Source organism: Stegostoma tigrinum, chromosome 3, assembly GCF_030684315.1.
Source record: "Stegostoma tigrinum isolate sSteTig4 chromosome 3, sSteTig4.hap1, whole genome shotgun sequence".
Classification (NCBI taxonomy): Eukaryota; Metazoa; Chordata; class Chondrichthyes; order Orectolobiformes; family Stegostomatidae; genus Stegostoma; species Stegostoma tigrinum.
In genome coordinates, this window is record NC_081356.1 from 106153486 (window position 1) to 106164113 (window position 10628).

The 10628-nt window shown below is 39.4% G+C and overlaps 1 protein-coding gene across 3 annotated transcripts in view; it reads left to right on the plus strand.

Moving 5' to 3' along the window:
- Nucleotides 1–10412, plus strand: part of iqgap2 (IQ motif containing GTPase activating protein 2) — a 328015-nt gene extending 317603 nt beyond the window's left edge. For all 3 annotated transcript variants that reach the window (XM_048527158.2, XM_048527159.2, XM_059644808.1), the window contains 4 exons: nucleotides 865–1025; nucleotides 1176–1319; nucleotides 5547–5655; nucleotides 8007–10412. In XM_048527158.2, coding sequence (XP_048383115.1) covers nucleotides 865–1025; nucleotides 1176–1319; nucleotides 5547–5655; nucleotides 8007–8120 — 528 coding nt within the window. In that variant the 3' untranslated portion in view covers nucleotides 8121–10412. The remainder of the gene's footprint in view (nucleotides 1–864; nucleotides 1026–1175; nucleotides 1320–5546; nucleotides 5656–8006) is intronic.
- The last annotated feature ends 216 nt before the right edge of the window (nucleotides 10413–10628 follow it).

Here is a 10628-nt window from a genome sequence, read left to right on the forward strand (position 1 = left end):
AAGCTTCAATTATGAAAATAAATTAGCGAAGTTGGACTTGCGTGCTGGAAGAGGAGAAAGCTAAACAGAGATTTGATACAAGTTTCCAAAATCGTGAGCAGATAGAGAACAGAGTAGATGGAGAGAAACTGTGATAACTAAGTGTGAAGCTGGATGAACACAGCAGGCCAAGCAGCATCTTAAGAGCACAAGGATAGAGAATGAGAGAACACAGATCTATAATGATTTTGCAAAAGAAACAAATGCAATGCAGACGAATATTTTCTCACGCAACAAGCAGTTCAAGATTAGAATGCATTGCTCGCAAGCATGGTAGCGTCAGCTTCAATTGTGGCATTCAAGAAGGCATTACATGATTGTTTCTGTTCAAATAACGTGCAGGAGTATGAAGAAAAGTTAGGAGATTGGCAGCAAGTCATTATGCTCCTTTGGACATCCTGTTCAGACACAATGAACCAAAGAACCCCCTCTGCCATTACAATTCAGCAAAAGAGATCAGGTTTTTAAAATCAAATTCTAAAATGTCAGAGGTATATTGACCCTTTGGCTTATTATAAAGAGAAAACTGTACTGTTTGACTGCATTTGTAAAGTCAGTTTTCTAAATTCTGTGTATTATGCCGATATGTTGCATCTCAAATATGAGCCCACAGCTTTCTAAATGCTGTGCAGAATTGCTTTACTTCACTTGACAGGTGACTGCTCGAAACTACCATATGCTCATGTTAAATTTGGTCAAAATTCTCTGTTGGCCCTCATAGAACCATATTAAAAAATGCCCATAATGACATGATTGAAAGACACAGTTTAGATGCATTTAAATTAAAGTTAGATGAATGAACTGCAATTTTCATGTGTGTTTCAGGATATCCGAAACCAACGACGGTATCGTCAGCGTCGCAAGGCTGAACTCGTGAAATTGCAACAGACATTGGGCGCACTTAATTCAAAGGCCAAGTTTTATGAAGAACAGAATAATTATTACAACACATATATTAAAACCTGCCTGGACAACCTAACAAGAAAGTATGCAAATGATATGGTTCAATTCAGTAAACTGCCTACACTAATGTAATTTATTAAACCACATCATTAACATTCAGGCAGTCTTCAGATACTACCTGGTGAATCACTTAGATGAACAAATAATATATGATCTTCTTGGATGAATTGCAGGAACGCCAGGAGATCAATAAAATTAGATGGAAAAGGGGAAGAAAAGGGTAACAGAAAAATGAAACAATCAACTTTACGCTATACAGCAGCTCGCCTGTATGAGAAAGGCGTCATTCTGGAAATTGAAGGACTTCAATCCAACCAGTGAGTAACGTTTATTGAAAAGAATATTGAGTCATCAGCCTGCTTTAAAATGTCACAGTACTGAGGAATCTCGGTTCCCAGATGCTGTATCTACATGTTTACTAGCAACTTGTTACGGATAGGAACTATTGAGCAGTGTTCTTAAAATACCTCAGTGAGCTATGACATAACTTGAGGCTCATATTCACTTCTCAGTACAGCAGATGAATGCTTTCACCACTGCCTGAGATTGAATCTTTGTGAAAGTTGAAGGACGTCATGATCAGGAATTGTAACAAGTGCGGAAAAAGAATTGATACGCTTTGATGAACTGAAAGCTCTGAATTTTAACTGTTGTTGGCTTCAGTTCTGCATTTTATCAATCTACTCTTAGTTGTAGTAGTTTAGAGAAGTACCTGCCTGTCTCCATCTTCGTGGTGTATTAATTCCTCATTCAGAGTGGGTGCTGTGGTCACTGACTAATGTGGTCATTTTTACATTAGTAATTGCATAAGTGAGAATTTATATCCAGAAAGTTCTTATGTTGCACTTGTTGTACTTGGCTTGGCTTGTCTGAGTCAGAAGATGTAGGAGCAATGCTGTGAGTCAAATATAACTCTCAATGGTTGCCTCTCTGCAGAATGTTGCCTTACATATACTTGAAGGACATTTAGACTTATCAACTAGCGCTTGTGTGATTTGATTAATTCATAAACTCAAAATGAATGTTATTTTTAAACCATTTATTTAAATCCTTCACTCATTACTTTACTTCCAATTTGGGAAGCTATTGCAGGATGTAACACCAGTAAGTCTTTAATCGAAGATTTTACATGGAAGTGGCTACATTGAAGAGCTTTGGAGCATATCAACACAAGGGGCAATTCTCAGTTTTCATAGCGTGGAAGGGAGCCATTCATGCTTGTGCTGGCTGAATGAAAACTATTTAATGAGACTCCACCCACCATTCTTCCTCATAGTCCTGCAGACTTTTTAAAAAAAAAATTATCCATATCCTTTTGAATTATCCATGTCCTGTTGAAAATCCTTCCACCACCTTTTCTGGTCACATACATGCGGTGATAACTTGGTATTACACTTCTTTTAAAAAAAAATGCCCCCGTCCTTTCTCCTCTCTCTTTATTGTATAATATTTCTTAAATCTGTGGCCTGATTGTTGACTTTGAGAAGCCAAATTGATTTAGAAAGAGACAAGCCTCGAGAGAATGCGGCTGGAGAGCTATCAGCTGATGAGTTTAATGACAAGAGTTGATAATATGATAAATGCTTTGCAAGTGTTGGAATGATGAATGCAGGACACGATGAAGTGTCAGACATTGGTTCTTGGTGCAACATCCATGAGAATCATAGACCTATACAAAGTGACCAATTGGTCACCAGATTGTTACCAATTATTAAACCACTACAAGTAACGTGGTAGCTGGATAATGGAGTGATACTCCTTGGGACTACGGGAGGAAACCGGATGCCAAGATGATAAATGAATCTGCAAGCTCAGTGCAGAAGGAAGGATGAGCATCTGTAGTTCCAGAGAGTAAACATTAATTCACATCCACTCTTCTCAGCTGAAGCAAGCCTAAGGCTTGGACTATTAACCCTAAGCATGCCAGATGAGGTTTGCAGCATTTGGAAAACCACAGCCAGGTATTTCCTAGAAGTTTACAAAAATGTTTTTACAAGTCTTGAAAGTCTTCCTTTGAAAATCATTGCTGAGTGGGTGAACATGAGAGAGGAACACAGCATCTGCCATGGAAGGTTTCAGGTCCTTTCAAATCCAACCTGAAAGACAAGAGGGAAGAACTGGAAACGGGTAACCATGAAGTTGACAATTCCTACAGACTAGGTTAGCTTCATGGAAACAATGAAGGAAACCTGGAAAACTAAGAGCATACATAGATCCAAAGGATCTCAGCAAAACTTTGAAGAGTGAAGACACTTGGTCGCCACACTATCTCTGAAGAATTTTTTTGCTGTGACTTTCAAAGGGAAAGGTGGCTCAGTGGTTAGCACTGCAGCCTCACAGCGCCAGGGACCTGGGTTCAATTCTAGCCTCGGGCGACTGTCTGTGTGGAGCTTGCACATTCCCCCCGTGTCTGCGTGGGTGTCTTCCGGGTGCTCCGGCTTCCTCCCGTAGTCCCAAAGATGTGCAGGCTGGGTGGATTGGCCATGCTAAATTGCCCGTAGTGTTCAAGGTGTGTGGGTTATGGGGGATGGGTCTGGTTGGGATGCTGTAAAGGGGCGGTGTGAACTTGTTGGGCCGAAGGGCCTGTTTCCACACTGTAGGGAATCTAATCTAATCAATGGTCTTTCCCCTCAATGTGAAAGATAGACACAAGCAAGTGAGGATTGATAGAAGTAGCCTAGAAGTTTCCTAACGGCGAGTGGGAAATAGAACAGGATGCAGCTTACGCTAGAATCAAACATCTAGCGCTAACAACACCAGTACTTAGGTATCATGTCAATAATGAGGTCACCTTGCAGTGTGATGCCAGTTAGTCAGTGACTTGTAAGGACTAACTTGTATGCAGCGCGAACAACCAGTTGTATCTACACAAGGCATCACGGAATCTGAATGATGCTCTGCTCAGAGCAAGAGAACCTGGGTATTGTCACTACCTTTTGAGAATTTTAATCAGTTGCAGTTCAGGGAGAGAGAAAGTGACACTGGAATTGGACCGCACGCCGTTCAAATTATCTGCAAAGCATGTGACTTCACTTGTAGACACATCATTGGATGTGAAATACAAACCAGGGAAGTTGATCTGTGTTGCCAACATACTATCAAGAAAGTTGTGAAACCCTTTCAGATTCAATGGGAAGTAACAGCTCAACATGTTCAGGAAGTTGTTTCGGAGATAGCAACGGCAGGTGCCGAAGGATCTGAGATAACAAGGTGTGGAGCTGGATGAACAAAGTAGACCAAGCAGTATCAGAGGAGCAGGAAAGCTGACGTTTCGGGCCTAGAAGGGTCTGGTTGATAACGTCCAGAACATGAGATACCAATCAGAGACACCTGGGAGGAGGTAAATTTCCTCACCTACTGTCCCACCAGCATCCACATCCAGAAGATCATCAGACGCCATTTCTGCCACCTCCAGCAGGATGCCACCACCAGACACACATTTCCCGTCCCCCCTCCCACTTTCTGCCTTCCATAGGGACTGTCCACTCCGGGACACCCTGGTCCACACTTCCTTCACCCCCAGCAACTCCCCACAGCCCCACGGCACCTTCCCCTGTAACCAGCAAAGGTGCAACGCCTGCCCATTTACCTCCTCCCTCCCCACTGTCCAAGGACCCAAACATACCTTCCAGGTGAAGCAACACTTCACCTGCACTTCCCAGAATCTAGTCTACTGCAGTCGCTGCTCACAATGTGGACTCCTGTACACTGGAGAAACGAAACGTAGACTTGGTGACAGCTTCACAGAACATCTACATTCTGCTCACAATAAAGACCCTGAACTACCTGCTGCCTGCCACTTCAAAGCACTGCCCTGCTCCCCGGCCAACATCTCTGTCTCCGGCTTGCTGCAGTGTTCCAGTGAAGCCCAACGCAAGCTGGAGGAACAACACCTCATTTTCCGCTTTGCGACCCTACAGCCCTCCAGACTCAATATTGAGTTCAATAATTTTAGGGCCTAAACTCTCCCATGTCCCAGCTCCCCCCACCCCACACACCAGGCTTTGTTACCACATAGCCTGCCATTTCACGCTCTCTGTTGTTAGTCACTAACAGTATCCATTAACAACTACTCACCCTCCCAGACTGATCACTAGCAACTGCTTTGTCCGTCCAACTGTCTTTCGCTCTGTTTGGGCTCTATGCTATCATTTACTCCCTACCCCACCCACCTCCCTATTTTCTGCATATAAACCGACATTTTCCCAGCCATCGTCAGTTCTGATGAAGGGTCACCGGAACCAAAACATTAACTCTGTTTTCTCCTTCTCAGATGCTGCCAGACCTGCTGAGCTTTTCTAGCAACTTTGTTTTTGTTCCTGATTTACAGTATCCACAGTTCTTTTGGTTTTTATTTAGTTTTTTTTTAAATGTTTGGTTACAGACGAATCTTCCTTTTATAGAATAGTCATAGAATTTCTCTTTGCCATGCAAATTCTAGTAATATTGTTAAATTGCAGGATCTCTGCTTTTTTTTAATATTAGTTATTCCTGATAGCTGTTGAGTTTATCTGAACTCCCAATTCTGCTCTTTCTTTCGCTAGGTTTAAGAATGTCCTCTTTGACATCACACCAAGCGAGGAAGTGGGAGACTTTGAAGTCAAAGCCAAGTTCATGGGAGTAGAAATGGAAAAAGTTCAACTTCATTTTCAGGTCGAGAATGGAACTTTTAACTCAATGCAGCTTTGTGTACAGTTTGGCAATGTTATGAAATGTGATTAAATGTTAATTTTAGCGTCTCTGTTTCAGATAGGGTAGTAACAGGGAAGTTTTCTCAGCTCGGAAAGTCCAACTTTGATTCTTTACAGGGCAGTAATCCAATGTCTGGTACTTTTGAAATATTGTAAAATGTTGGGAGAGTGACTTCCAACATGCAACTGACAACATAAGACCATAAGACACGAGCAGAAATTAGGCCATTCGGCCCATCGAGACTGCTCCACCATTCAATCATGGCTGAGTTCCTCAACTCGATTCTCCTGCTTTCTCCCCATAACCCTTGATCCCCTTAATAATCAAGAAACCTATCTATCTCAGTCTTAAATGCACTCAATGACCTGGACTCCTCAGCCTTTTGTGGCAGTGAATTCTCTGTAGATTCACCACTCCCAGCTGAAGAAGTTTCTCCTTATCTCAGTTCTAAAAGGTTTTCCTTTTACTCTAAGGCTGTGTCCTTGGCTCCTGGACTCTCCTACCAATGGAAGCATCTTTACAACACCCATTTTGTCCAGGCCATTCAGTATTCCGTAAGTTTCAATTAGATCCCCACCTCATCCTTCTAAACTCCAAGGAATATAGTCCTAGACTCCTCAAACGTTCCTCATATGTTAAGCTTTCCATTCCTGGGACCATTCTCGCGAATCTTAGGTTGTTATGAAGGACTCTCCTTCTCAACTGCTCCCCACACCTGACGTGTGCTGACCCTCAACCTACACCAGTCATCTCTCTGATGTGAGAGCAGCTTGTGGTCTGGTAGGACTATGGTGACTTCACCTTTACTTTTTATAAGCATCAGCCCTGTGGTTGTTTGGTTCACACTTGGTCAGATACATAACCTATGTTTGTGCGTTTATACCAAGATAGAAGCTACAAAACAAGCTGCTGTAAAACAATCTGAAAGGATACCAATATATCTTTAAAGGAACATACTACATTCTATTTTCATTTAATATAGAACTTGTTCTGACTGGGACCGAACAAACATTTTTTTTTGCAGATCACTTTAAAACATAAGACTGATTCCATTTTGGTTTGTAATAATTCTACTGTTGAATTCCTTTATTTCTTTTCATATAAAACGCTCTGTTGCAGCCACTTTTTACTCTAAACTTTTTATACAATAAACATTTGCTGTTTAAGATTCAAAAATGGGGAAATTATAAACATATCTAAACTGCTGATTCAATATTTAACAGTGATACCAGATCAACGGTAGTTAAGTATCAAGGGCCTGTGCCATTGTAGCAGAAATAGCCTAATTTCAAAATCTTACCTCGTTAGATCTGCAGAATTTTTTTAGAAGTCCAAAGACAGTATTTAAAAAAACACTGAGTGTTTGGAGGTTATGCCACAGCACCACGCCCATAGATTTGCCATGGCAAGCACAACTCTCCCACTCCAGCTATTCCTGAATAATGGATACCGGAGAAGGGAAACAAGAAGGATAGTACTGGGAAGCTATTCTGGAACCTCAGGTGCTGCTTGAATGTTATTTCATTGCAAAAGGTTAATTGACTTCTCAAAGGTCTACTTGTCTGTTTACTAAGCATAATGTAAAAGAGATGCCTCTGTTAATCTCTCTTTTAAACAGTTCGGCAAAGGGTTCGGGAAACTTTTGATACATGCTATTCTGTTGAGGAAATTTAAATGAGTGTAGATTATTATCAAGCTCTGTCTTTTCTTAGGTCAAGTTTATTAGTTCAGCGTAACCTTAAAAAAATGAGAATTCCTTCTCCTTATGAATTCTTTTCTTAAAAAGATTTCAGTTCATAAACCAGAGAATTCCAGATGAATGCCATGTAATTTTCTTTTAAACCTAACTAGGGAGGCAATGGCCTAATGACGTATATTCTGGGGGCCGAAGTTTGAACCCTGCATTGGTGGAATTTGAAGTCACTTTTTGTTTTAAAAAATGTCTGGAATTACAAGTTTAATGATGGCCATAAAACCATTATCAGGAAAAATCCATCTGGATGTCCTTTCGGAAAGGAAATCTGTTGTACTTACTTGGTCTGGCCTACATGTCTCACGGCAAGTTGGCTGACTGTTAACTGCCATCTAGGCAATTAGGTATGGGTAATAAATGCTGACCAAGCTCCATAACATTTCAAATATAAAGAATATGTCCCTCTGTAATATGATGTTGATTGCACAGTGCTTAAATTATAGCTGTCACAAGCTGCACTTGTTTTGCTCTATTAATTTGTTCAGTTATTGCAATGGACAACCTGGCATTTTGGATTTGCAAAATAAAAGGACTTAATAAACACATTTCATTTTCACAGGACCTACTGGAGCTACAGTATGAAGGTGTGGCTGTCATGAAGATGTTTGGCAAGGCGAAAGTTAACGTAAATCTGCTAGTTTTCCTACTAAATAAAAAGTTCTATGGAAAATGAACCATTCACACTAGCAATTCTGACTGTCAAATACACATTAAATTCTTTCCTATTCATTAATTCAACAAATATTAAGTTCAGTCAATAGCAGAGTCACAAAGATATTTAAAATATCCACTGTATTGCTTTTTTTTTAAAAAGGAAAACACATCACAGTATTGGACCAAAATTGATTTCTGCTGTTGTACTTTCTGAATTAGAACCAACCTGCCTTGGTATTACCAACAGTTCTCAGCTTTGATTTCTAATTTTAAAAGTTGATACTGAAGAATATTGTGTAAGAAAATGGGTGCATATGGATGATTTTCTGTTTGAGTTACTTGTTTTATTTGACACTGCACTTAATTATATTTTTCAAAAGGTAATAAATACAGGAACCCCAGTTTAAAATACTCTTCCCTAGTGTAAGAGTCACGGAATCCAGATGCATTGTACCTTCACCGGTTGATGGTTTAATATATTCCTTAGAGATTTCAACATAATCACAAACCACTTTCTCCCATCATAATCATGGTTGAGTTGTGGACCTGCTGCCTGTCAAATGGCTTTTTCCAACAATCAAGGAAGAAGCTGTAAAAATGGGCTGTGAAAATTATGAACACAGAATGAGCAGAAAAGTGCCACTTAAATTCTGTGATGATTTTGGTTAAGTACAAAATTGCCTTTCGCTTCTGCCTGTTGCTTTGCCTGTAGCTACGAGTCTCTGCAAATTGCCTTCTTGCCTCTAATGGTCTAAAGAGTATTTCAAGTTTGGTTTTGTTTTGACAAGGTTCATATTCAAGGACAAAAACAGAAATTGCTGGAAAACTCAGCAGGTCTGGCAGCACCTTTGGAGAGAAAGCAGAGTTAATGTTTTGTGTCCAAAACACACTCACTGCTTTCTCGTCACAGAACTGCCGGATCCATTGAGTTTTTTTTTGAGGAATTTCTATTTATCTTGCAGATTTCAAGCATCCACAGTTCTTTTCTTTTCATATTCAAGGAAATGCCTTAAATCAGATTGAGACTCCATGTGATACAAGATGTAAAGCTATATCCAGAATCTTTTACACTGACATTTTTCATGCCTGATTATTCAAGTGTGCATTTACTGAGTGACAATACCAGAGATCTCTCAATTCACATAACCATACATGCATATTTACAACACATCCAAAATCCATTGCTCATAATTTTTACTTTTCAGATGTATCACAGACAAAAAAAAAGCTTTATTACAGAGAAATTCAACTTCAGGAAAACAGGTTCTGTCAGAATAACTCAGGTCTTAAGTTGAAATCTAAATATGCTGCGTACACAGGAAGAAAGCAATACTTACAATTGAGCTGTGCATCACACACTGCTACAGAATGCTGTCCACTGAACTGAATGAACCATCTGACTGCCACAAAATTCATTTGTGTTGATAACAATAAACTTGCTTAGCTAGCAATTAAGTCCATGGATCTTTCACAGCAATAACTCCTTACGACTGTGTATTCTAACCACATGTTACTTGATGCTCCCATTTGTTACATGCTTGTTAGAAAATTTGTTTGTGATTACCCAATAATAAAAGCTTAAAGAAAACAGGCACAGATTAAATTCTGCAACCTTTTGGTGATCATCTTCTAATCTGACACTTCACCTTTCTGTTATCGGTATAGACATAGCTCTACAAGCTGGTGTAACTGAGCAGGTTGCAGAAGCACTAGAAATGTTGGTCTTTATTCATGAAATGTTTTAGTTGTGATTTAGAAGCCATCATCCTGAACCCTATAATTTTGACTATTGATCTTCAAAATAAAAGCAATAGAACAATGGCTTTACTTTCTACGTAACTGGAGCAAAGCAGCATTGATCTGACCTCCAAGCACAAGTGTTTTCATGTTGCTTACTTAGTTTAAGAATAATTAAAATTAATCATTTTATTTAAATAGTTGGCTTTAAATGCAGTGTACAATTCCCGTTATGAAACATTCCATTAAAATGTTCAATGTAAAAAGATGATATTTTATGATTTATACATTACAAGATAATAAATATGCACTACTGCCTAACGGCCAAAAATATATTTCCAGCCAATGTGTACTACCTGTAGAGTGGTATTCAAGTAATGATTTGGCTCTAGTGATTGATTTTATGTACGTCAGTTCAAATCAACACTTTTGTGCCTTTTGTATGTAAAGTGCTCTGTCCCCATAGTGATGGCTATTTATAGCTAATATTTTAAACCAAAATATTGGAATCTTATTTGATGACGTTGATTTTTCAATGGTTGTCTGCCTTTCAAATTGTGTAAAATAAATCTTCCTAAAGAGTTAGAATTCTGTTGGCTTTTTCTTCCAAAGTGAAACACCAGCATGCATCTCTTTGTGATGACTTCTGCTCATTTTGTGACTTTGTGTATCAGCATGAAGTTTTTTGTTTAAGTATATTCTGATTTTTAAAATCATTTTGCTTTATTGTCACTGAGAGCGATCATTCGTTTTATGTTATAATTTACAGTTGGTGTCAACATAATGCATA